The 27563-nt window shown below is 36.2% G+C and overlaps 1 protein-coding gene across 2 annotated transcripts; it reads left to right on the top strand.

Moving 5' to 3' along the window:
• Positions 1–356: 356 nt before the first annotated feature.
• On the top strand, positions 357–21277 carry SPDL1 (spindle apparatus coiled-coil protein 1; the record flags this gene model as incomplete). Of its 2 annotated transcripts, XM_082837526.1 has the most annotated exons (11): positions 360–518; positions 2295–2471; positions 6893–7087; positions 7931–8080; positions 8180–8278; positions 8355–8465; positions 10395–10535; positions 15478–15581; positions 16181–16368; positions 18304–18643; positions 21111–21277. In XM_082837526.1, the coding sequence occupies 11 exons, from the start codon at positions 360–362 to the stop codon at positions 21256–21258; spliced, it is 1812 nt and encodes a 603-aa protein (XP_082693652.1). The 2 variants fall into 2 exon arrangements, with proteins under 2 accessions (XP_082693653.1, XP_082693652.1); XM_082837527.1 differs by lacking the exon at positions 21111–21277 and having other exon boundaries at positions 357–518; positions 18304–18842.
• Between the last annotated feature and the right edge of the window lie 6286 nt (positions 21278–27563).

Below are 27563 nucleotides of genomic sequence, written 5' to 3'. Positions count from 1 at the left end.
TATAATTATGAGACCATCCTACCTTAGCATTTAAGGAAGCTTAGCACACAATAACTGAATGGTTTCCTGATAGTGCATTCCTTACAAGCAAAATTAAATGTATTCATCTTTTTTTTGATTTGGTCTAAAATCGGGTAACAAAATAGTCAGACCTGGCTCTTAGAACAAGAATGCAAATTTGACCATTTAAAAGTCAGGAAGAAAATCTTTAATGCTGTGTTTTTATATAGCAGTGGTATTGAATATATACATACACACACAACACACAAACACACACATACTTTTATTATTGATATGGAGTTTTTTGTTTAAGCTTAAGTACTTTTATTTCCTCTATTTACAATAGACAGGAAAAAATCATGGAGGCAGATATAATAGCAGATCTTCGATGCAAGCTCAAAGAAGTTGAAGAAGAGCGACTAAAAGCTGCACAGTATGGTTTACAACTAGTGGAGAGCCAGAACGAATTGCAGAATCAATTGGATAAATGTCGTAATGAAATGATGACCATGACTGAGGTAGGACACTATATTCCTCTGTTTACAAAGATGTGCTTAGCTACTGAAGGTCTGTGTTGTCCAGCAATTATTAATATTATTTTTATTTTCTGAGGATTTTAGGCCTAGTTCCCACCCATCCCCGTTAAAAGGAAATGAACTAAATGAATTTCTAATATTTTTTCTGACTCAGTGTGTTCTGAGTTTAAAAAATAAGTTATTTTCACTCTCTTTACTACATACTGAATTTTAGACTTTGCTTTGTCTGCACTCTTCCTAGGTGACCTCACTTGTTTCATAGTTTTTGGTAACATCTAAACGCCCCATGATTGTTACACCAAGTCCTTAGTTCTCCCCTAAAGTTTAGATTTTTGTATTCAATTGCCCACTAATGGGCATCTCAGACTTAACATAAACAGAATAGTTAATTCCCTGCCCACTAACCAAACATGCTCTTGCAAAATTCTTTACCTTACTTAGTAAATGTAATAACATTCATCCAGTTACTTGAGCCAGAAATCTAGGAGTTTTACTCAATATCTTTCTGTCCCTTATTTCTAGTATTTAATCCATTAGTAAGCTCTAAGAACTTGACCTACAAAATATCTATACCACTGCCACTCTAGTTCAGACCACTGTCACCTCTCCCTTAGATTACTACTGTAGCCTTTTGACTAGGTTGCCTGCTTCCTGCATTTGCCATTCACACCATTCATTCTTCACACATCAGCCAAGTGGTCATTGAAGAATATACAAAAGATCATGTCACAGCCCTGCTGAAAGCAAAGAACAGCTTCCAGTTTTATTTACAACAAAATCCGAGCTCCTTACCTGGATTTGTAGATCCCCATGTGATCTGACCTCTTTCAACCTTTGACCTCATCTCAAACTACTTTCCTTTGTTCTTAGCTATACTAGTCCTGCCTTATGGGCCTTACAGGAGCTGTTGCCTCCATCTGAGTGGTTCATCCCCCACTGTCATGAGAGACATGACATGAGAGGGAATTTTGTCTGTCTTGTTCACGGCTGTATCCCTAATATTTGGCATACATTTATTGAAAGAATGAATAAGTCAGTTTTATTTAATAAATGCTCAGTATTGTATTTAAACTTTGATCTCAAAGTTTAAATATATCAGGGAAAAAAACTAATGGCAACCCTTTTTAAAAATTTTCTCGTATTAAATCTAATTTTATTTATGTTATTTTTTAAAGCTTGTTGAAGAAGTTTGTACTAATGCCCTTTTTATCTTTAAACTTCCTTGACAGTAAGCAAAAGCCCTCTTAAATACTACTTTTGTCTTAGCACTGTATTCATCTGAGTGGTGTTATGAACATTTATGAACATTTTTCAGATGACTACATTCTGAAAGTGAGAGCTAATTCAGTATTTCTGTTTATACCTTGTCCACTATTTCTTCATTTTACTCAGAGCTGCAAGTAGAGCATATTATTATCAAACCAAATAGTTCTCACTAGGAAAACTTAAATGCTATTTTTTTTTTTTTTCTAGCAGAGAGAACTTGACTCATTGACAGCCTTAGAGCACTTTTTACTTCGTTGGCAGGACATAGAAGCAATTACCATATCCCTAGCACGAACGTTAATATAGTCTCAAAATACCTCTAGGGTTAACATTAATACTAACTACAGTTATTTCAGATTTAACATGTGGTTGTTACTTAGAAAGCAGCAAATGTGTGAAACAGGAATGATTCAGCTGAAGGTGAAAACTGCTTATGTGTGATGGCTTTAAGTTATTTTTATGTAATTGAATTATAATTGAATCTCTTTTCAGAATTATGAACAAGAAAAATATACACTTCAGAGAGAAGTTGAGCTCAAGAGTCGAATGTTAGAAAGTTTGAGCTCTGAATGTGAAGCTATTAAACAACAACAAAAAATGCACCTGGAGAAATTAGAAGAAGAGCTGAGCAGAAGCCATGGGCAGGAAGTGAATGAACTAAAAAATAAGGTTTGGATATCTCTGTGTTTTAGAACAAAAATATTTCATGCTTATGCAACCATGTGTAAACTTTAGGTGATAGAAGATTTTCTTAGTAACATCTATGCAAAACAGCTGAGATTAAGGGCTCCATCATTTTAATATTAGGAGTGGGAACACTGAGAAACAATAGTTCACCTAAGAGACTTGTATAAATAACATTCTATTAATTAAATAGGATTATTTAATTTTAGCAACTGAGTATTTGTTAGGGAGTTTTAGTTTAGTGGTCAGCATAACCTCCTTGCTTAGAGTGCTTAGTATGCTAGTCCCTTTTCAGAAAGACTAGTTCCCTAACCTTCACTGCAACTAGTGGCACACTTTATAATTCCACAAAAGAAGCCAATAGTTTTTGGTAAATTAATGTACATTAGAGTTGATACTTTATAGTTTGTTTATTGAAGATAAACTAATACATATGATCCACTTCTTACACAATTCCATAAGGGAGGTATCATTATTATCGCCATATAACAGATGAGAAAACCAATGTTTAAACAGATTGAGTAAAGTTGGATAAGATTATAGAGCGAGAAATTAGCAGTCAAAATTTGCACTGAGGCTGGCTGATATCAAAGCCTGTTTCACTGTGTTTCATGTACCATCTTTTTTTTTTTCATGTACCATCTTTTAAGATGTTTATATATACCTGTATCACCTATACTGTTAATTAATTCTCATTAAATTGACTCCCTTTTTAAATGTTTTCTCATTTTAAGTAATGGTATCAATGAAATATATTTGAGCTGGTTATGTTTTGTCCTAATATGCAGTCAAAGATAACTATCAAAATATGCTTTCATGTAATACTTAGAATCATCTTGCATACCACTCTGACAAATAATAATTCAGCTTCTCTGAAGCTTCTTTGAGTTAAGACACCAATAACTGTTAATGATGCTTTTTTTTTTTTCCTGGATATTATTTTCAGTTTAGCAGTAATTTTCATGACCTAAACAAAAAAGAGTAATGTAGGAAATATTCAGAGTCTGAAGGAAAGCCAGTTATAGAGATGGCTTTTTGGTGGAGTAAAGACTAAATAATTCAAAAAATATTTTCAGTCTTATTGATGTTCTCAAATTACTTGTGCCAATAATTTGGAGCTTTATTTGCTATCTTTCTTTCACTTATTTCTCATATTTAATCCATCAACAAGTTCTCAGAACTTGAGCTATGAAATACCCATCTCTGCTATAACACTGGAGTCCAGCTCACCATCGTCTCTCCCCTACTATCCAGGCAGCCTGCTTCCATCATTGCTGTCATACCACTTATTCTTCACACGGCAGCCAAGGTAGCCAGGAATCCAGACCTACTCTGATTACTTGTATGGATTATTTATATGCTTATAAAACAAGGCATGTCACTGTCTGTTAAAAGATGCCTAGCCTTGGCCAAATAGGAAACCCCAGTCATCTCATCATACAATAAGTTTGGGTCATTCAGTGATGTTTTTCAGAAGAATGTCCACATTTCAACATAGATCAATCAGCTGAAATTTTTATTTCACATGATGAAAATAGAAAAGGGAAAAGAAATTATGCTAGAAGCCTCTTATTTTTTAAATAGAAAACAAATACCAGGATATATTCTAAAAATGTTGAGACCCTATTGAAGAGAATTCAATATAGATGATAATGAGAACCCTGGACATCAAGCAAAAGCTTTTTATTGATAACAAACCATTCAGTGAGTGTTAAGTGTGGTGCCACATGTTTTACCCACCCAGTCTCAGTTGAGAGCCTCACAGTAACGCAGTGATGGTAGGTACAATCACTTAACAGTTTTACATTTGAGGAATGTAAGTGAGACAGGTTAAACCTAGGCCTGACCCTAAAGCTTCACCCTTCTGCTATAAGTTCGTTCCCTTTAAACAGGCATACCTCAGAGATACTTCAGAGTCAGTTCCAGACCACCACAAAAAAGTGAATATCACAGTAAAGTAAGTCACATGAATTTTTTAGTTTCCAAAGTAGTCTATTGAAGTGTGCGATAGCATTCGGTCTAAAAACAACAATGTATATACCTTAATTTTAAAATATTTTATGGTTAAAAATGCTAACCATCTGAGACTTCAGTGAGTCATACTCTTTTTCTGGTGGAGGGTGTTGCCTCTATGTTGATGGCTGCTGACTGATCAGGGTGGTGGTTGCTGAAGATTGTGGTAACTGAGGCAATTTCTTAAAATAAGACAACAATGAAGTTTGCTGCATCAGTTGACTCTTCCTTTCATGAGCAGTTTCTCTATAGCATCAATGCCGTTTGTCAGCATTTTATCCGCACTAGAACTTCTTTAAAAATTGGAGTCAGTTGTCTCAAACCCTGCCGCTACTTTATCAACTAAGTTTATGTTATATTCTGTATCATTTGTTGTCATTTCAACAACCTTCACAGCATCTTCACCAAGAGCAGATTCCATTTCAAGAAACCACTTTCTTTGCTCATCCATAAGAAGCAACTCTTCATCCATTAACATTTTATCATGAGATTGCCGCAATTCAGTCACATCTTCAGGTTCCACTTCTAATTCTAGTTCTCTTGTTATTTCCACTATATCTGCAGTTACTCCTTCACGGAAGTCTCGAACCCCTCAAAGTCATCCATGAGGGTTGGATTTAACTTCTTACAAGTTCTTGTTAATTTTGATATGTTGACCTCTTTCCATGAATCACAAATGTTCTTAATGGTATCTAGAATGGTGAATCCTTTCCAGAAAGTTTTCAATTGACTTTGCCCAGATCCATCAGAGGAATCACTATCTTAGATAGCTATAGTCTTATAAAATGTATTTAAGTAATAAGAATTGAGAGTCAAAATTACTCCTTGATCCATAGGCTGCAGAATGGATGTGTGTTACCAGGCATGAGAACAATATGAATCTCGTTGTACATCTTGCTTGGGTGACCAGGTGGATTTTCAGTGAGCAGTACTATTTTGAAAGGAATCTTTTTTCTGAGCAGTAAGTCTCGACAGTAGACTTAACATATTCAGTAAACCATGTTGTAAACAGATGTGCTGTCAGCCAGGCTTTATTGTTCCATTTATAGAGCACAGACAGAGTAGATTTAATATAATTCTTAAGGCGCCTAGGATTTTCAGAATGGTCAGTGAGCATTGGCTTCAACTTAAACTCACCAGCTGCATTAGCCCCTAGCAAGAGAGTCAGCCTGTCCTTTGAAGCCAGGCACTGACTTTTCCTCTCGAGCTATGGAAGTTCTGGATGACATCTTCTTCCACTGGAAGGCTGTTTTGTGTACATTGAAAATCTGTTGTTTGGTGTAGCCACTTTCAGTGATTATCTTAGCTAGATCTTCTGGATAACTTGCTGCAACTTCTAAATCAGCACTTCCTGCTTCACCTTGCACTTTTTTTTTTATGTTATGGAGACAGCCTGTTTCCTTAAACTTCATGAACCACCTTCTGCTGGCTTCAAATTTTTCTTCTGAAGCTTTCTCCCCTCTCTCAGCCATCACAGAATTGAGGAGAGTTTGGATTAGGCTTTGGCTTAAGGGAATGTTGTGGCTGTTTTCATCCATCTAGACGTCTGAAATTTTCTCCATATCAGCAGTTAGACTCTTTAGCTTCCTTATCATTTGTGTGTCCACTGGAGTAGCACTTTTAACTTCCTTGAAGAACTTTTCCTTTGCACTCACAGCTTGGCTAACTGTTTGGTGCAGGAGGCCTAGCTTTCGGCCTGTCTCAGCTTTTGACGTGCCTTCCTCACTAAGCATAATCATTTCTAGCTTTTGATTTAAAGTGAGAGATATGAACACTGAGAGGCCATTGTTAAGGTTAGTAATTGGCCTAATTTTGAGTTGTGTCTCTAATAGGGAGGCCCTAGGAGAGGGAGAGAGATAGGAATGACCATTCATTCGGTAGAGCAGTCAGAGCACACACAACATTTATCGATTAAGTTCACCCTCTTATATGAGTGTGGTTTGTGATGCCCCAAAATAATTACAATAATAACATCAAAGATCACTGATCACCATAACTAATATAATAGTAATGAAAAAGTTGGAAAGAGTATGAGAATTTCCAAAATAAGGCACAAAGACAGGAAGTGAGCAAATGCTGTTGGAAAAATTGCTTGGTAGACTCGGCTTGGCTCAGGGTTGCCACAAACCTTCCATTTGTTTAAAAAAAAAGCAATATCTGGGAAGTGCAATTAAGCAAAATGCAATAAGACAGGGTATGCCTGTATTCTTAGTGTTCCAAGATTTGGAACTATGTGACATTTTGGGAAAAGGAGTTAAATAGTCTTGTTCAGCTTGACTACCTTCCAAAATAGTTATCCTGCAGATACCAGAACAATTTGTATTGCAATTGTATGTTCTGATGACCTTCACTACCTTTTGATTTATAGATTGTGATTTTTTTTTTTACCTTAGTTAGAAAAACTGAAAGCCGAATTAGATGAAGCTAGGCTTAGTGAAAAGCAGCTGAAGCACAAAGTGGATCATCAGAAGGAACTCCTTTCTTGCAAATCAGAGGAAATGAGAATAATGTCTGAACGTGCACACGAAAGCATCTCTTCAGAGATGCTGGCTCTTCAAATTGAGCTAACTGAAATGGAAAGTATGAAGGTAATTTTTATGGCATGTGTATTCTGGAGTTTTCTTTTTTTCCCTTGTATATTTTTCATGTTTTTGTAATAATCCTTATGAGCTAGTTTTAAGGCTGAAATATTTTTTGGCCTAACTTTGATCTAACTAATTAAAAAATGTTTTACAGAATTTTTATTTTTTTAATTTTTTAAAATAAATTTATTTATTTTTAATTTTTGGCTGCATTGGATCTTTGTTGCTGCGCGTGGGCTTTCTCTAGTTCTCTACTGTTTGTTGAGGTGCACAGGCTTCTCATTGCGGTGGCTTCTCTTGTTGCAGGCTCTAGGCGCGTGGGCTTCAGTAGTTGTGGCTCGCGGGCTCAGTAGTTGTGGCTCGCGGGCTCTAGAGCGCAGGCTCACTAGCTGTGGCGCACGGGTTTAGTTGCTCCACGGCATGTGGGATCTTCCCGGACCAGGGCTCAAACCCCTGTCCCCTGCATTGGCAGGTGGATTCTTAACCACTGCGCCACCAGGGCAGCCTTACAGGATTTTTAGATGGATTACTTCAAATAAAGTAAAGCTTTAGGTTACATGATTATGTAAGGCAGACTTTACTTTTAGATTAATAAAACTTCTGGAAGAATTTAGACATTTATCCTGATCCTAGTTTGTGTCACAAAAGCCCAATATAAAAAGTTGGTAGCATGGAAGTTGATATGTATATGAGTATAATTTTTTAAAAATTTTATTATGCACCTTATAACCTTTGACTATTTCTTAGTTTTAGTTTTGGGTGTGAACCACTGCTGATAGATAAACTGAACAGCTGCTAAATGAAGGATTATTCAAGAGAGTTTCTTCTTTTTCCATTCCTGTTGAATAGACCACCCTCAAAGAAGAAGTGAACGAACTACAGTACAGACAAGAACAACTAGAACTTCTTAATACTAATTTAATGCGCCAGGTAGACCGGCTTAAAGAAGAAAAAGAAGAGCGAGAGAAAGAAGCAGTTTCTTACTATACTGCCTTAGAGGTGTTGTGATTACAGTAACATCATCTTTTCCAATTTATAATAAATTGTTTTCTTGCTAATCTAATCTCTATTAGCTAAATTGTTTTCTTTTGAACTTAGAAAGCTCGTGTAGCAAATCAAGATCTTCAGGTGCAGCTAGACCAGGCACTCCAGCAAGCCTTGGACCCTAACAGTAAAGGCAACTCTTTGTTTTCAGAGGTACTTAAAATATTCCATTGATTAAATTGGCATTTCACTTAATAAAAGCATAATTAAACATGTTAATATTTTCTAGGTGGAAGATCGAAGGGCAGCAATGGAACGTCAGCTTATCAGCATGAAAGTCAAGTATCAGTCACTAAAGAAGCAAAATGCATTTAATAGAGAACAGATGCAAAGAATGAAGGTACAGAATTATTATGATCAAAGATTTATTAAACCTATTTTGAATCAGCATTACATGTACAAATATATCAAAGAAGGCATCTTTTCCTTCAAGGAATATACTTACATAATTATTTCTAGAACTGCATGATTTTAGAAAAAACTTTTTAATTGAATGAAAGATCCCTTTTATATTTTATTTTAAAAAATTAATTCTGTGTAGATTTAGTAGTGGTATTTTTAGCATCCATTGATTGATTAAGTTTTTAATTGTTACTCACTAGCCTTGCCATTAGCTCTTTCTTTGTAGAGTGGGAAAAAACAAGTATTAAAAAGTTTTTCTTTCCTACTGTTGGCCTAGTTTCTTTCTGAGGATAGCCCTAAGGTTCCTACTTCAACTAAAACTAGCTCTGTCACAAATCTTCAATTCTCCCACAAAGGCTTAGTTATAGACTGAAATTTGAATTTCCTTTCCTTGTAGTTTCTCAAGTCAAGCATATAATCCCTTCTGATTTTAAGGGTTTGTTGGGCGTCATTTCAGTCAAACAGCTGGTAACAGTAAAACGTGCTGAAGTTAGAAAGATTCCAGTATTGTACCAATCCTTAGACTCCTGATCCCTGACGTGTTGTGCCTAACTCTCTTGAGGTGGTAACTAGAAGTCTGTAAGGCTTCCCGCCTCTTTTTCAGGATGATGAGATTCACCAAAGAAATAGGAAAGGTCAATGATTAAACTTTGGCATTAGATGAACTTGGGATTGAATCCTAGTCTGTCACTTGTTAGTTGTGTGACCTTGAGCAAGTATTTTTATTTTGCAGAGCATCAGTCACCTCATCTGTAAAATAGAGATGATACAACTTGACTCTTAGAGTTGTCCTGGAGTTAAATGAAGTGCTGACTTAAACAATAGTTGTGGCTTTTATTTCTAAGGATTTTAACTGTGCCATCTGGCTTACTGAGGCTCTCCCCTATCTGGGAATTGTTTCTTTGTAAATTTTCTCATATTTTCTCTTTCTTTTCTTTTTGTATTTGTTGGGCTACTGTTATTAATCTCTGAATGTTCCCGTGATACCCCAGACTGTCTTTAGACACAGGTAGCATTCTGAATCTTCTGAGGCTAAATGTGTCTAGCCTCCAGTTTGAAGCAGGAACAAAGAGTGGTCCTTAAAAATGTTAAAACTCACCTTTCTCTCTTACTTGTAACCATAGCTAAAACTTTGTATCATTGCTCGCTTTACTCAAAAATGTATTTAAATTAATTGACATTTTTTAAGAACTACAGAAATTTCCAAAGGCAGAAAGGATTGCTAGGTTTAGATTTTAGTTAATTTCCTTCTGATTGCTGTGTAACTCCAAGTTTAGGTGGAGTCATAATAAGGTAAGTTGATTGCTGCTCTTACAAAATAAATTTATACTTGTATTAAAGGTTGCTTCAGTATCCTTAGATTGCCTTTTACCTTTGCTTTCCATCCTTGTTCTTTGTGAATCGAACATTTGTGAATGTGAGTAGCTTAATAATTTCCCCCCTTAATACTACTGAAGTTAATCAAAATTTTTGAGAAACTGCTTCAGACCCTTAATGAGAGTGCATATGATGAGTACAGCACAGCATTTGGCCAGGCTCATTTACTGCATAAGTGATGTGCTTCCAGACCACAGCCATGCAGCTCAGTTATGTTTCACAGAAGTACAAATAATTGTTATGGACTTCAACTATCACTCATAAGTAGTCTAAATAAGTACTAAAGAGTTATGTCTAACTAGATTATTGGTATAAAATGTTTTCAAATTTTTCTAGTCTAGTATTAGACTAGAAATAGCTAATTAGTTTAGCTTCCAAAATGAGGTCAAAGTAATATAGTATAAAATATGAACTGTATCGAAAGTATGTTTATCAGACTTTTCCTCTCCCCCACTCAATTTTTATGGGAGGAGGGATTTTTTTTTTCTAGTTACAAATCGCCACATTGCTACAAATGAAAGGGTCTCAAGCTGAATTTGAACAGCAAGAACGGTTACTTGCCATGCTGGAGCAGAAGAATGGGGAAATTAAACATCTCTTAGGTGAAATTAGGAATCTGGAGAAATTTAAGGTATGTATAAACACCTTTAAAAAACACAGCCAAATTTTGGTTTGAGTATCTTAATCCTTCTAACTTGAACGAGTTTCTTTATTATGTAATTAATGTATAATTTCCGTTGAGATTTACCAATATTTAATGTTTTCTTCTAGTTTCTTTATGCTTTTCATATCTGTTGCTGTTGTAAATTGTAACTCAGGTATACTCAGAGTGCCCATATCTTTAGTGTACATACATATCTTTAGTGTATACATATGTATGCATACATAGTTTACATACATATACCCCCTTATAATTACTCCCCAGCTCACGATATAGAATACTTCCAGCACTCCAGAGCAGCACTGTCATGTCCCTTTTAAGTGAGTCCTCCCACCTTCTAACTTTGTATCAGCTTTACATGTACAGATACTCTTGAACTTCGTATAAATGGAATCATTCATTACATACTCTTTTGCTTCTGTCTTCCACTCAACATTCTGTCAGTGAGATTTGTTCCTCCTGTTGAGTGTTACCAGTAATTGATTCTTCTTCGGTGCTCTCCACCTCTGTTTTTTAATGGATGCATAGTAATACTTTTGTCACATTGTCCAATATTATGTGGCAACTGGAATTCATAGAGGTCTTTAATACACTATTTAAAATTTTTTGAAATAAATTCAAAGTCCCAGAAAAGTCATGGAATTATTTCTATACACCCTTCACCCAGATTCCCCAATTATCAATTTCACCACATCTGCTTTTTTATTTTCTCTCTCTCATGTGTGTACATTTTTATCTTAAACATTTGAGAGTAAGTTGCAAACCAGATACCCCTTAACCCTTATGTTGTACCTCAGTGTTGAAGCTTATCATTTTACATAACCGTAGTATTGATACAATGATCAAAATCAGGAAGCTAACATTGATATGTAGTTTTGGCTAAGTTGCCTTTTATATTTTACCAATTACCACTAATGTCCTTCTTGGAAAACAAAAATACCCAAATGCTTTCCTTTCTAGGGTCCAATCTGTGATCATTGTCTTTTTTTTTTTTGGTACGTGGGCCTCTCACTGTCGTGGCCTCTCCCGTTGCGGAGCACAGGCTCTGGACGTGCAGGCTCAGCGGCCATGGCTCACGGGCCCAGCCGCTCCACGGCATGTGGGATCTTCCCAGACCGGGGCACGAACCCGTGTCCCCTGTATCGGCAAGCCGACTCTCAACCACTGCGCCACCAGGGAAGCCCCATATGTTGTCTTTAATTGCCAAGTCTCTTTAGTCTCCCTTAACCTGGAACAATTCTGTAGGCTTTCTTTAACTTTTATGACCTTGACATTTTTGAAGAGTGCAGCCGTTTGCTTTGTAGATTTTCTCTCATTTTAGGGTGTGTGTGATATAATTAGATTCAGGCTATGTATTTTTGATGGAAAACTACAGGAGTATTATTATACCCTTCTCAATGTGTACATCAGGTGGCACATAATGTCTGTTTGTACCGTAACTGGTTATATTAACCTTGATTGGTTGTGGTTATGCCAGCAGGTTTCTCCAGTGTACGGTTATGATTCTTCCCTTTGTAATTAATAAATATCTTGGGGGGAGTTACTTATACCAAGTATGTATCTGTTTTTCCTTATACTTGAACATCCATTGATGATTCTTGCCTGAAACAGGTTCTGTGATGATTGCCAAATGATCATTTCATCATTCCTTCTACATTTATTAGTTAGAAGAATAATAAAGGGATTGAAAAGAACTTTCCTCCTCGCTTATTTATTGATATCATATAGCCTCATGAATTCTTATTTTATCCTATGGATTGTAGTCTGTAACTTCTTTATTTACTCTGATCGCCCAGATTTGGCCAGCAGGAATACTTCCTTACTCTGGCACAACAAGATATTCCTAGCTCACCTGCCCCAGCCTTGGAATCAGCATTTCTGCAAGGAGCACGGGTTCCTTTAAGTGGACGGACAATGGCACTTAGAAACCAAGAAATGGGCACTAGATGTGCTTATTGCTACTGGAATGTCATCACTTCTAGACCCTTTTAGCACACAGAACTAGAAGTCTGTGTGCATATATTTAGTGTATTTATGTATGTGTTATATGCATATTTATTAATGTTTTGTGTGAATAGGTTTGTGTGAGTATATGTATTTATATATATATATATACACATAAGAAAACCTTGATTTCATACTTAATAACTCCAGTTTGAATCTGATACCACAGGCTTCATTGCCTACCCCATTTTATCCACCAGTGAAAAACCTGGCGGTTATTGTCCTCAATATATTTGCTTATTTACTCATTCTTAGAATACATATATTGATAGTTTCAGAATTACCCTGCTCACTGAAGTTCAGGATTTGTTTGTAGTTCTTTTTGTTTTTAGCCTGAGGGTATATAGTCAAAATACTGTGTTCAAAAGTTAACTTGGGTTTTTTTTTTTCCCCTCCTCCCTTACTCCTCTTTGGTATGAGTGTGTTATGCATCTGAAATACAGTTAGGTAGGTTTGTTTCTGTTTCTATTTTGTTTTGTTGCCCTCCATCCATCCTTGTTGAATTTATGTATATACTTTTTTCCATGTGAAACATTAACAAGGTTCTAAAAGAACTATAAAGAAGATACACTCAGAGACATATCTGTCTGCCCATCCCTCCTATGCTGTTTCCACCCCACCCCTTTAGGTAGCCAATTTCATTTGTTTCTGATTTACTCATGCTGTTTCTTTTTGCAAAAAGAGCAGCTTTATATAGGCTTTATTTTCTCCCTTTTTTTTTTGGGACAAAATGTAGCAATAACACAGATAGTCTTTTATACTTTCCTTTTTTTCATTTAACTTTAACCTGGAAATCACTTCATCTCAGTTTAGAGAGACTTCCTAATTCTTGTTAACAGCAACAAAGAATTCCATTGTATGGATTCTCATACATTCTCCTGTTTCTGGGTATTTAGATTATTTCCATTATTTTGCAGTTATATACAGTGCTATATATACAGTGCTACAAAGTACATTTTGCATAGATTTGCATTTCCTTATTGTTGTAGATGTATCATCAGGGATAATTCCTACAGTGCAATTGCTGGGTAAAAAGTAAATTAATACATAGTTTTGTTAGATGTTCCCAAACTCCTCCACATGGCTTGTACCAATTTAGATTCCCGCTGGCAATAATGTATCATAGTGCATATCATTGTTTTATAGGTGTATTTATTTGCCTGTGTGTTTAGAGGACTTAACATGTTTTCTTGTAGTATTTGTACAGTTTCACTTTTTACATTTAGAGATCTGATCTCTACTGAATTTTATTCTCGTGTATAGTGTGAGATATAAGTTGAGTTTTATCTTTTCCAAATAACTAGCCAGTTGTCCCAGCATCATTTATTAAGAAGTCCATCTCGGTGGCAGTGATTTGTTTATTTATTTACTTTATTTATTTATTTACTGGCTGCATTGGGTCTTCGTTGCTGCACGCGGGCTTTCTCTAGTTGCGGCGAGCAGGGGCTACTCTTCGTTGCAGTGTCCAGGCTTCTCATTGTGGCTTCTCTTGTTGCAGAGCATGGGCTCTAGGCATGTGGGCTTCAGTAGTTGTAGCACGTGGACTCAGTAGTTGCAGCACATGGGCCCTAGAGCTCGCAGGCTTCAGTAGCTGTGGCGAGTGGGCTCAGTATTTACAGTGCATGGGATCTAGGGCATGCAGGTTCAGTAGTGGCTCGCGGGGTCTAGAACACAGGCTAAGTAGTTGTGGCACATGGGCTTAGTTGCTCCACAGCATGTGGGATCTACCCAGACCAGGGATCAAACCTATGTCACCTGCATTGGCAGGCAGATTCTTAACCACTGTGCCACCAGGGAAGTTCCTGTGGCAGTGATTTAATATGACACCTATACCATATATCAAATATCCATTTATGCTTGAGTCTATTTCTGGATTTTCCATTCTATTCCACTGGCCTACTTCTCTGCACATCAGACTCATGCTTTTAATTTTAGAGGTTTTATAGTATGTTTTGTCTGGTAAGGCTATTCTCCCACCATAGCTTTTCTTTCTCAGCATTTTTCCTGGCTATTCTTTCATGTTTGTTTTTCCCTATGAACATCTTGTCTAGCTCCAAAAAAAATTTGTTGGCATTTTTATTAGGATTGCATTGAATTTATAAATTAACTTAGGGAGCACAGATATCTTCTCACTAAAGAATTAATTAAAGTTTACAAATGACAAATTTTGTAAACATTAATAACCTTTTAGGCATTCTAAATTGTAGCTGTTAGTGTATCATAAAATTTTAAGTTTATATAACTTTCTTTCTCTTGTAAGAACTGTTGAAAGGACTGCAATTTTGGTTAAATTTGCAAAACATCTCTTGGCAGGTGTATGTGGCTCACTAGTGGACTCTGCACTATACTTTGACAATTACAGCTTTAAATTAGGGGCTTTTACCTGCAGTCTCTGAAATTGTTTACACGTTTTTAAGCAGAGTTACATTTTTTTTCCCCCTAGAGAAATTGTACAGAGATTCCATCAGAATCTCAGAAGAGTGGGCACCAAAAATAACTGTAAGGATCTCCACTCTTTTTTATATTTTTGTAATTTATGGCTTTGTCATAAAGGCCAGAACTAAACCCTGTGAGTATTTGTTTCTTCCATTTTAAAAGCCAGAAGAGAGAAACCAGAGGGAGGATACAGGTGTACTTAGAACCATAGGCTTTGGAGACAGATCTGCGTTCAGATTCTCTCTTCTCAGTTTACTTGCCTGTAGCATTGTGAGCCAGTTCCCTCATCTGTAGGAGAGGAATGCTCATTCTTGTACCTACTTCAGAAGGTAAATGAGTTAAGTGGATAGTGCTTAGCACAGTGTCTGCCATATGATAAGCATTCAATAAGTGGTAGCTGATACTATTATTAATAAACCTATGCTAACCTAATTTGTTACTTATTTTAAGTAATAAGAATTGTTTTCTTTAGAGTTTATATGAAAGTATGGAATCTAAGCCTTCAGCCAACTCTGTTGCTCTGGAAGATGACACCTATTACACAGATTTACTTCAAATAAAGCTTGAAAACTTAAAGTAAGTGTTGGGGGCCTGGGAAGACAGAGACTTTTTTGACTTGCTTATAATAAGTGGTTATAGTTTCGTTTTTAAATTGCCAAAAGAAAATTCCAGAATGGAATGGCAACAGAAATACCTCTGTGTAGCAAATGAGATTTATTCAAGATATAATTAGTGCTGGTTATTGAAGAAAAATACTTTCAATGAATAATGAAATGTTTTTAGTTCTTTATGTTTTTCATAAAGCTTTTCAGATTAGTAAGTAAAAAAGAACTTTAAAGTAGAAAATGTTCTTATAGTCTAAATTTTTAAAGAATAAATATCATGTAACTTAAAACTTAAAGGAATTTATTTGTACATGCGTAAATGTGGAAAATATGCCCCCCTTTGTTCATTTCCTTTGAAATGAGATTGTTTTTCTAATTTGAAACTGCTATTGTTAAATATAAAAAAGCTTGTTTTGCTTATTGTTTCTTTGTTACTAAAAACCCAGGGAAATACATTTTACTAAGAGTTCAAATATATAATATAGTAAATAATTTGTAGTAACTATTACACTTGCTTATTGTGTTATTTTAATATTCCTTGGTTCTCTCTTTTTTTTTTTATTAATATAGCAAAGAGAATGAAAGCACTAAAGGTGAATTGTCCATCCAGCGAATGAAAGCATTATTTGAGAGCCAGCGGGCTCTGGATATTGAGCGAAAACTTTTTTTGAATGAAAGGTGCCTCCAGCTTTCCCAAAGTGAAAATATGAAACTGAGAGCTAAACTAGATGAGTTAAAACTGAAGTATGAACCTGAAGGTATGTATGTCTCATATTTTGTCTTTTCTATCACAAGAAGCTCTGAGAGATCATATCATTTTTTTTTCCTTGCTACAGCGTTATGCACATCATATTACAAACTAATTTGGCTATGTCTCTGTATTTAATAAATTTATTGCTACAAAATGTGTAGGAAAATTCAAAGAAACTGGGTACTAGATGTGCATGAATATAATGGGTATTCTTTTTGGATATCTGTATAGTAGAACCTTGACATTTGAGACTTTTCCATTTAAGATTGCAGCATCTTATGTAATACCAAAGAGTTCAGTTTTGTTGAGGCAACTGATGTTCGAGAGCTGTATTAGTTAATACTAATGTTTATAGAAAACTTAAAATAATGGAGACTTAAACAAGATAGGTATTTATTCCTCTCCCTGATAAAAGTCTGGAGGGGCATTCTAAGACTGATCAATGTCAGGATCTAGGCTTCTTTTGCATTGTTCATCAACATATATCTCCTTGAGCAGAATTTAGTTACATGGCCTTACCTGCCTATAGGAGTAGCAGAGAAATTCAGCCTTGATTCTCAGGGTCCATGTTCCCAACTAAATCTTTGGGATTCTATTAAGGAATAGCAGGACGGATATTAGAGGACAACTATCAAGTGTAATCACTGAGATAGGAAATAGCCTAAGCATATAGGCTCTGCATATGATACATTTTACAAAGTGATTTTACATTATGTAAATTAAAAAATAAAAGGCCCAAAATAAAAGAGTCTAAGAATGTGATGGTTCTTAGACCAAAAGAAAAGTTCTGTTACATGTTTTAGGTTATAGATTTTTCAGCCCCTATACTGTTCACATGCCTACAACTTTCTCTTCATTATTATTTCAGTGACTGAAGTGATTCTCAACAATAGTGGGGAGGTTGTCAGCAATAATAAGGATTCTTTATAGTTTAAAAAAGCTTCTTTTTCTCTCATCCCTTCTCCCTTCCCTGATTAATAGCCTGTCCTGATTAAGAATTATCCATTTCAAATTTCAAAGGTCTGCTGTGAACTGAATACAGCAAGCAGGAGGAAGTATAATGAATCTAGATGGTGTGGATTTCAAAGGAGCAGTGCTAGAGAAAGGGAAAATATTGATTTAAAAACAATAGTGATACCAACAGGAACACCAGCCCCACATTCAACCATGGTTTCTCCAACCTCACCAATATTTTGATATTGAAAATGAAAGACACATTGGTATGGGGGTACAGGAAAGGTATTAGAACAGTTAATTCTGTGACTGTGTATATGGACCTGCATAAGGGATGGAATGATGTTATGTTAATCCTTATAAGACACAGTATTGAGTCTTCACTCAATGGGTGCTTTTAATCCCCATTTTACAGGTAAAGAAAACAAAGCTCACGCCTTAGATTAAATGTGAATGCATATAGCACATTAACACGGTGCTTTACACTTAATAGTTGCTCAGTAAATGATGACTATTATTATTCAAGGTTTAAAAAAAGAAAGAATACAAAGCTCAGAGAGGTTAAGGACTTTCCCAAGGTCACCCAGCTGCAGAGTGTTGTTAGCACTAGGATCAGTACCTGGATTCCTTGCCTCTTCGCCACTATATCCTTCCTGATTTCCATGGTGAGATCTTATGAAGCCCCATGCAACTTTTATCATAACCCTAGAAGAGAACATTTTAAGTGTTCATTCCTAGAGAGTCAAATATATTGAGATCCTAAGGAAAAATTTATAGCCAGATAACCTCGAAAAGATATAGTTAATGGAATCCATGAAAAAGAAAGGATTAAAGACAATGTATTTCAGTAAGGAGATGAATGGGTTTTAAAGGAATGGAAGTGGGGAAAAAGGAAAGGAAAAAAATACATTTATAACTAGTTCTACCTTATGTTGATTGTGTGTTTGATTTATTGACTAGGTCTATTTTTAATTGGTTTTTTCCTCAGAGAAAATTGAAGTGCCTGTACTCAAAAAGAGGCGTGAGGTACTTCCTGTGGATATAACCACCCCTAACGATGTATGTACCACCAGTGCTGTTGAGGAAGAAGTTTATAGATTACCACCTCAGAAAGAGGAGGTACAGTCCTGTCCTAACAATTTAGAAGATAACTTGCAGTTGGAAAAGACAGTTTCTGTAAGCACATCAGGAGTCATTCTGTCTCCTTACAAAAATCTGTCCGTGGGTCCTCAGCCAAGGAAGGAAAAGAAATGTGTGAAACTTACAGGAGTTCCAGCTGAGTTGGAAGCCTTAAGTGAAAGAAGTGGAAGCACCCCTAACTCTCCCAGGTCAGTGTCCTCTTTCCTTCAAGGCAGTGAGCAGCCTTCTCCATCTCTTCTCTATCGCTGCATGAACTGCACTATCTGTTTCTTTATCTATTTTCTTAGTATTGCATGCAGTATAATTCCCCAATTTCATCTGCCTACCTTCCGATTTTCTAAAACTTTAAGAAAGACTAAAATGATTACGGGGGAAAAGGACTCCTGAATAAGGGAATTGTTTTAAAAAGTAACACTTTTCTATGTCATGAGGCAGAAATACCCCAGTCTAGTACCTCTTTGAATGTTTTGTTGGTTTGAATAAACGTACAGTTTTATTTTTTTCCTGGTTCAAGAGTTGCCGTGAAAAAAAATTAACTTATCTCCTAAAAGGGCTTTCCATTAGTCTAAGAAATTTCAGCCTTCCAAAAAACTGTTAGGTGAAATATTTTATGGCTTTTGAAATTGTTTATCCTAAGCCTTCAAGAATGTGCTTTAATACCTATTCTGACATTTTAAAATATCAAAGGTAATTCATTTTCAATTTACACCCAAACTTCAAAGCCTCTAGTTTCTGCATAATTGAGTTTGTGACTAAAAGAGGAAGTGTCAGACGTGTGTCTGTAGGAATTAATGTTTTAAGGACCTTATCCTTTAAAAAAAAAATTAAAATAATAGAAGGCAGAAGGTAAGAGAAGTGAGTGGAAGGAAAAGGTAGGTACAGTGGCTGAGGTTAGGGTGGTATAAGAAACACGTTCTTGGGCTTCCCTGGTGGCTCAGTGGTTGAGAGTCCGCCTGCCAATGCAGGCGACACGGGTTCGTGCCCCGGTCCGGGAAGATCCCACATGCCGTGAAGCGGCTGGGCCCGTTCATGGCCCATTGGCCATGAGTCATGGCCGCTGAGCCTGCGTGTCCAGAGCCTGTGCTCCGCAACGGGAGAGGCCACAACAGCGAGAGGCCTGCGTACCGCAGGTGTGTGTGGCAGGACCAAGAATGGGCAAAAAAGAAGTGAATGTGGAAAATGAGAAGGTAAAAAAAGATGATAAAAGATGAAGGATGTCTTTATGCAGTGGAATGAAAAATGTAATTAAAATAAATAGACATTCTAAAAATTAAGCATATTGATGTGAAAATAGTTAGCTTGGATTGTCTGCTGTGAAAGGAGATCTTTAAGGTACTCCCAGGGTCAGTCTTTGATGGAGGGGTACAGAATAAGACATTTTACTAGTATGCATTCAAATTGAAATGGTAAGACATGGCCCACCTTATGTAAAAGGGCTTTCTTGTATGTTTTATCTGATTTGTTTTCAAGTCTTCCGTGCTACTAAACAGTATTCAACAAAGAAAGCACTTCAACAATATTGCAGTTATTAGAATTAGTAATAGGAGTAATGTATTACTCCATTTCTTGAAATTTTATGTAATCACGTTATAACCCATAAGTCACATAAAATCAAAGCTTAATATTCTCAAGGAAGAAGCAGCTTTAAATGAATGATATCTGATACACACATGGTTTCGAGTAGTTCTGAAGTGAATTCAACAGGTTATGCTTGTATATATGTGATTCACTGTGTATGTGTGTTTTGACCATTGTATATTCCTGGAGGTGAATTTCCAGAAATGACCAGTGCAAACCTTACTATCTACGTTGTCTTCATTTATTTTTCTGCCTTTTTTTGCTTGATAAAAATCATTTAAGCAAATGTATTTAGCTACTTGTTTGACTCAAGTAGCACGTTGGAATTTTTTTGTCTTGCTAAACAAAAACAAATAAAATAACAAAACATTCGTTTGTGTATGTGTGTGTGTCCATCTGCTAACTTTAGATGTTTCCAACCTTTTGCTCTCTGCATGATTAACTTAGACACACAATCCTATGGTAATATTGTAATAATAAATACGGCTTTTATTGGGAACTTCACTATTGCATGCTTTATAAATTTAATTGATGCTCTTGTTATAAAATATCCTTATAGGCACTTTAAAATATCTCTTTACTTTTTTTTATTAAATTATTATTTTGCTAGTTGAAATTCAATTTGAGTTTTTTTAATGAGATAAATAGACGTCTATTCATGCAGCCCAGGATTCCTTGTTAATTTTTATCTTGCGTTTGCCTTTTGTAAGTCATGTTAACATTAAAATACTGCTCTAGCATTAAAATTTTTTTTGTTAGTTGTGTTTATCATGATAGGCACCCTCATTATATTTTAATTCTTTAATTTAGGCCTTGCCATGGCTTTTTATTCAACCTTAAAGACATTTCTTTAGACATCTGAAAAATTAAGTCTATTGATATAAAAAGGTTCTTTTAGTGCAGCAGTGACTTAGTTTTTTTAATGGTATTGAAGTCAACTATAATTTTTCTCCTTATATACCTAAAAAAAAAAAATCACCATGTCTCATTAAGAGGTCCATTATACTGGTGGATTGTTTCTTCTTTAATTTTTCCTAACCACATTTGAATTCAGAGTGGATGCTTTAATGCCTGTAGGTTAGCTGCTGAATCAAGGCTTCAAACAGAAGTTAAAGAAGGGAAAGAAACTGCAAGCAAATTGGAAAAGGCAACCTGTAAGAAATCACACCCTATTGTATACGTGTCCTCCAAATCAACTCCAGAGACCCAGTGCCCTCAGCAGTAAAGACTTAATAAGAGTAAGGTACCACTTGCCCAAAAGATTGCTCTGGAGGTTAGTTAAGATTGTCTTTATCTGAGGTATACCATCTTGTAGCTTATTTCCTTCTACTCATTGTGCCAGGAACTGGCACTTTCATGCTCCTTTCACCAAACATTCAAAATGTGGTTGTGATTCTAACCAGGAGAGTTCCCTGAGTGATGAACTATGAATCACAGTGAAGAAACCATTAGCTGAAGGAAAGTGTTATTACAAATTTATTGGTTACATTGTATATAGATTTTTAAAGTGCCTTCAGAGCTATATATATTTGAAAAGAGAACACATTAACTATTATATTTTCCTATGTACATTTTTATGAACGTAGTTTTTCACTGTGTTGTGAAAATAGAAAACTTGGTTTAAAAATATATATTATATTGTAACTAGATTTTGTCAGCGTGTAAAGCACATATGTTCATCTTTGTATTCATATACATGATTTAAATTTTGTCTCAATTACATGAAAAAAATAATTTTGAAATTTAAAATAAAACTGCTATAATTTATCCCCTTTTTGTTTTTTTACTCTGTATAGATAATAGCATGTTATCAAAGGGAATAAAGGAAGAAAAAAGAAACTTCAGGAATTCGTAATTCCCTGGTACATATAATTATATATATATATATATATATATATATATATATATATATATACACACAGACACACACACAATATATATTTTCAATTCTAAACTTTACAAATAAAGACTTTTTCCTATAAATGATTATAGCCTTGTCTATAACTTAATTTCATGTATACATTAAGTGGGTGTATTGGAAGTTTATTTTAAGGAACTGCATTTTGTATAAATAGGGAGGCTGACAAGTCCAAAATCTACAGAGTGGGCTGGCAGGCTGTAGACCCAAAGAAGAGCTGACGGCACAGTTCAAGTCCAAAAGCTGTCTGTTACAAAAGATTCCCTTGTTCAGGGGAGGTCAGCCTTTTGTTTTATCCAGGGCTTCAACTAATTGCATGCGTAGGCCCACCCACATTCTGGAGGGAAATCTGCTTTACTCAAAGTCCACAGCTTTAAATGTTAATCTCATCCAAAAGAGCTCACAGAAACATCTAGAATGATGTTTGACAACATATCTAGGTTTTGTGGCTCAGCCAAGTTGACACATACTTAACCATTAACAGTGGGTTAATTAGATGTCTATTGAAATATGTTAGGCGAAAGGAAATTGCCTCTCACTTCTAAATCAACTAATAAACTTTTAATTTTAATTTGCTATAAAAAGTATACTCTAAGGAAGTTAGAAATTTCATATTAAATAATATTTCTTACAAAAAGAAGTAGCTGAAGGCACTAGAGAACAAATAATTTTAACCTGAGGATAATAACATGAATGACCACCATATTCCTGCATATTATAGAATGTAGATCAATTTCTTCCAACATTGGGTTTTTATCATGAGTTAGGTGCTAGTGGTGCAAAAGTAAGCCTTCAGAGCTCACAGTTTAATAGACCCAGATAGATGAGTAGTGGTAGTTGGTACTATTAGTAGTAATAATAGTTACATATAACATTTGAATAAATCTAATGTGCCATGCACTCTTAAGTCCTTTCACATATTACCACATTTAACCCTCCCAACGTCTCTATGAGCTAGATATTATACCTTACTGATCCTCATTTTACAGATGAGGAATTCAAGGGCTCAAAAAGGTTAAGTTATTTGCCCAAGGTCACAAGCGTCAGTAAACGATGAAAAGAAGTAGAGTGGTAGAGGTTGTAATAACGTGTACAGGGTTCTATAGGAACAGAGAAGGAAACAAGAAACTGCCTCTGGGGGCTTTTTTAAATTTTCATAATTTCTAAGCTGAGATTTCTTCAGTGGTTTCCAAAGGCACAGAGAATAGCATTACAGGTGGAAGAAATAGCTGTTCAACCAATAAAGGTATGACACAATATCCCTAATTCAGGAAACTGAAGATTTTGAGATGGCTGGATGTATAGGGCTTGCAAAGAGCAGTAACAGTAAACTGAATCTGAAGAGATAGCTAGGAGCAAAATCATGAAGAGTGTGAGTTAGGGAAATCTATTTTACAAACGAAAATTTACAAAGACTTATAAACAAATTGAGCAACTGTGATTGAGAGTTAAAGAATAGGGATGACAAGAGAACATTATCCATCCAGCATCTGCCTTATCACTCATGGGGACTGAAGCAACTCTACTGAGTCTTGAGTCTTTTAGGAATATATTTTGAAAAACTGCCACACTAAATGATGAGAAGCAACTGAATAATCAATATAAGCAAAGCAATTACTGAACAAATTTAAAAGGTTGAATAAACTGTTCAATTTATTTTCAGTAAAAATACTCTGGAGTCATAATGGAAAATGAATTTAGAAAAACATAAGAAGGGAAGCAGAAAAGACTAGTTTGGCCATTTGGTAGTCCAGGTAGGAAATACAAGTATGAACTGAGGCAATGGCAGTGGGAATATAGAGTGGTGGTTGGATTTAAGATACTGTTTAAAGAAGCAAAGTGGTCAAGAGTTGGCAAAATAGGACGTGGTACTCTGTGGGAAAGGGATATATCTGCTACATGTGCATTAGTGGTGGTGGTAACAGAAAAATAGGAGTGGGAGGTATTTTGATTTTGATGAGGACTTTTATTCAGGTACCAGTGGGGTGTCCATGTTGGAGTCAACGGAAGTGTTCGTGTATGTTTACGTAATCAAAAATAATTAGTCTGTTTTTCAAACCTTTATTTTTACAAGGAAAATGTAAAACTAACATGACTATTCTAGTAGGCACTTTTTTTTCCTCATCATTATTCAAAAAGTGGCCTTATGGTCAAATGTTTATAATCATAGCCTTGATTTATTGTTTACACTAATTATACATCATGAGCCCTGTGTATGGGCCTAGAACAAAGATGACAAAGTACTTATGTTTTCTCTCCTCCAGTAAGGTATTGGTGGAAGGGAGCTAATGTTTATTGATTTGCTAGGTGATTTACCTATGTTATGTCTCTCAGTACTACCTAGTTTAGCATAATAGTGACTGTTGTAGCATCTGTAGTTAGACTACTTAAATTCAGATCTCAATTTCTCCATATAAATGTTAGACTTTAGCAGGTTTATGACTCTGAGAGTAGTTTGTTTAGGTAATCCTTTAATATTTTATTCTTTTTAGAATTATGTAAGATATGTGAATCCAAAGTAAAATCTACAAGAGAAGGTATATTTAAGGAAATACAGCTTCCATCACTGTTTCCTTCTCCCACCAGGAACCATTTAAATTTCACGGTTTATTTTTCCTTTTTTTTTTTTTTTCTTTCTACATAGCAGATATAGATAGTAGGTAGGTAGAATCTCCATTCTTTTTCTTAGATAAAAGTAAAATGGTGGGTGATATCAGAGAGGAATTGTGGATAGGAAACAGCAAAAGCCTGTCCCTCCACAAAATCAGCCAATAAACTAGCAAGGACAGTCAGAACCAAATTTTTTAGACTCTGGAAACTAATCAAGGGTTTACAGCAACGAGGTGAACAATTAATCAAGAAAAATCAGCTGAGTCTTGGCATTTCAGGAAATCTCTGATGAATCACTAGGTGATCACTAAGCTAATGAAATGGAGATTTCAGTGGCCAAACACAAGGAACCAAGACCTTACAAAATTAGTTTAGAAAAGTCATTTTAAAAACTGGAGCAATGACTATAACAAGCAGCAACAACAAACTAGGGAGAGAGGAGAATCTGATTTCTAGCGTGGTCACATTATAATTCTCAAAGTGTTCAATTTTCAACAAAAATTACAAGACATGAAAGAAACAAGAAGGTATGACCCATACATAGGAAAAAAGAAATTAATAAACTGTCCAGGAGGAAGCCCAGACATTGGACTTGCTAGACAAAAACTTTAAATCAACAATTTAAAATATGCTCAAAGAGCTAATGGAAAGCATGGACAAAGACCTAAAGGAAACCATAAAAGCAATGCCAAGTAGAGACTATCAACAGAGACAGAAATTATTAAAAGGAGCCAGATAAAAACTCTGGAGTTGAAGAGTACAATAACAAATGAGAAACTAGAGAGATTCAACATCAAATTTGGCCAATTGAGATTATTTAGGCTAAAGAACAGAAAAGAATGAAAAAAATGAGCAGAGTTTAAGGGACTCACTGGACACTATCAAACATAGCAACATACACATAATAGGAATCCCAGAAAGAGGAGCGAGAAAAGGGCAAGAGCATATTTGAAACAAACAGACAAGAAAACCCCAGAAAATTGCAGTCCAATATCCTTGATGGACACTGATGCAAAAATCTTCAACAAAATATTAGCAAACCGAATGCAATACATTATAAAGATCATACAAAATGATTAAGTGGGATTTATTCCAGGGATGCAAGGATGGTTCAACATCTGCAAATCAGCCAATGTGATATAGCACATTAATGAAATGAAGGATAAAAAGTATGTGATCATCTCAATAGATGCTGAAAAAGCATCTGACAGCAAAAACAAAAATAAGTGGAAATACATCACACTAAAAAGCTTCTGCACAGCAAATGTAACCATCAACAAAATGAAAAGGCAGCCTACTGAATGGGAGAAAATATTTGCGAATCATGTCTGATAAGGGGCTAATATCCAAAATATATAAAGAACTCATACAGTTCAACAGCCAAAAAAAAAAATAGGCAGAAGATCTGAATAGACATTTTTCTAAGGAAGACATACAGATGGCTGCCATGTTACTTAGCAACATTATGTAGATAGGTAAGCTCTCCCTCCAGTTCCCTTCTTGCCCAGGAGTTTCCTCCTGGATGGTGGCCCCTGACCTCTAGCCTCTGTATAGTCTTATGCTGTGAGGAACTTTATCTCTCAGTCAATCCTGTCCAAGTACCATGCAATAAAGCTTACTGTGTGTTACTGCATTTCATGGTCTTGTATTTTTCCATGTTAGCCTCCAAATCCCTGAGGTCCCTTATAAACATGAATTTACATATCAAGAAGGACATTATATAATGGTAAAGGTGTCAATCTATCAAGATGGTGGAACAATTCTAAACATATATGCACCTAACAAGAGAGCCTCAAAGTATCTAAAGCAAAAACTGAATTTTGAAATTTGCCTATGGATTCCACACAATCTCAATGGAAATCCAAGCAGGCTTTATTGTAGAAATTAAATATGTGATTCTAAAATTTATATGGAAATGGAAAGAACTGACATTGCCAAAGAAACTTTAAAAATGAAGAATAAAGTTGGAGAACATGTACTACCTGATTTTGAGAATTACTATAAAACTGTTGTAATCAAGGTAGTGTAGAGTTGGTGTGTCAGTCTGCTAGTGGGCAGGGCTGGAGGTCAGGGGGTCCTGGGGCTGGTGCCTGTCCATTAGTGGGCAGAGCTGGGTCCTGGGGTCTCTGACTACTGGGCCCTGGGGTCCTGGGCTAGTGCCGGCACACTGGTGTTTGGGGCCAAGTTCCAGGTTCTCTGGTGGACAGGGTCATGTCTCGGTGTGGCTGTGAGCTCAGGGGGTCTTAAGGCAGCCTACCTGCTGGGAGCAGCCCAGCTAGTTGCTTGGCTTGAGGCGTCACAGTACTGGTGCAGATAAGCTGGTGGGCAGGGCTGGGTCCTGGTGCTAATAAGGTAGAGGGAGGACTCTAAAATGGCAGCCAGCACCAGTGTCCATATGGTAGAATGAGCTCCCCCATATGGCTGCCTCCAGTGTCTGTTGTCCCCAGGGTGAGCTCCAGGTACCTCCTGTCCGTCCAGGAGGCCCTCCAGGATCAGCAGGTGGGTCTGATTCAGGCTCCTTTCAAATTACTGCTTCTGCCCTGGATCCTAGAGCATGGGAGATTTTGTGTGTGCCCCTCAAGAGTGGAGTCTCTATTTCCCGCAGCCCTCTGGGCCTCCCAAAACTAAGCCCCACTGGCCTTCAAATCCAAATCATTCTGGGGTCTCATCTTCCCAGTGAAGGACCCCAGGCTGGGGAGACTGATGTGGATCTCAGACCCATTGTTCCTTGGGGAGAACATCTGCAATTGTAATTATTTTCCCGTTTGTGGGTCATCTTCCCAGGGTATGGGTCTTGGGTCCAGAGTACCTGGACTCTGCCCCTACTCCCTGTCTTGTTGTGGTTCCTTCTTTATATCTTTAGTCGTAGAAGGTCTTTTCTGGCAGATTCTGGTCTTTCTTATCAATAGTTGCTCTGTAAATAGTTGTCATTTTCGTGTGCTCATGAGAGAAAGTGAGCTCAGGGTCTTCCTACTCTTCCATCTTAGCCAAGCTCCTATTTT

The sequence above is a fragment of the Leucopleurus acutus genome (assembly GCF_964270905.1).
Source record: "Leucopleurus acutus genome assembly, chromosome: 3".
Classification (NCBI taxonomy): Eukaryota; Metazoa; Chordata; class Mammalia; order Artiodactyla; family Delphinidae; genus Leucopleurus; species Leucopleurus acutus.
Note: the sequence above shows the minus strand (reverse complement) of the source record. Positions and strands in the feature narration are given on the sequence as shown.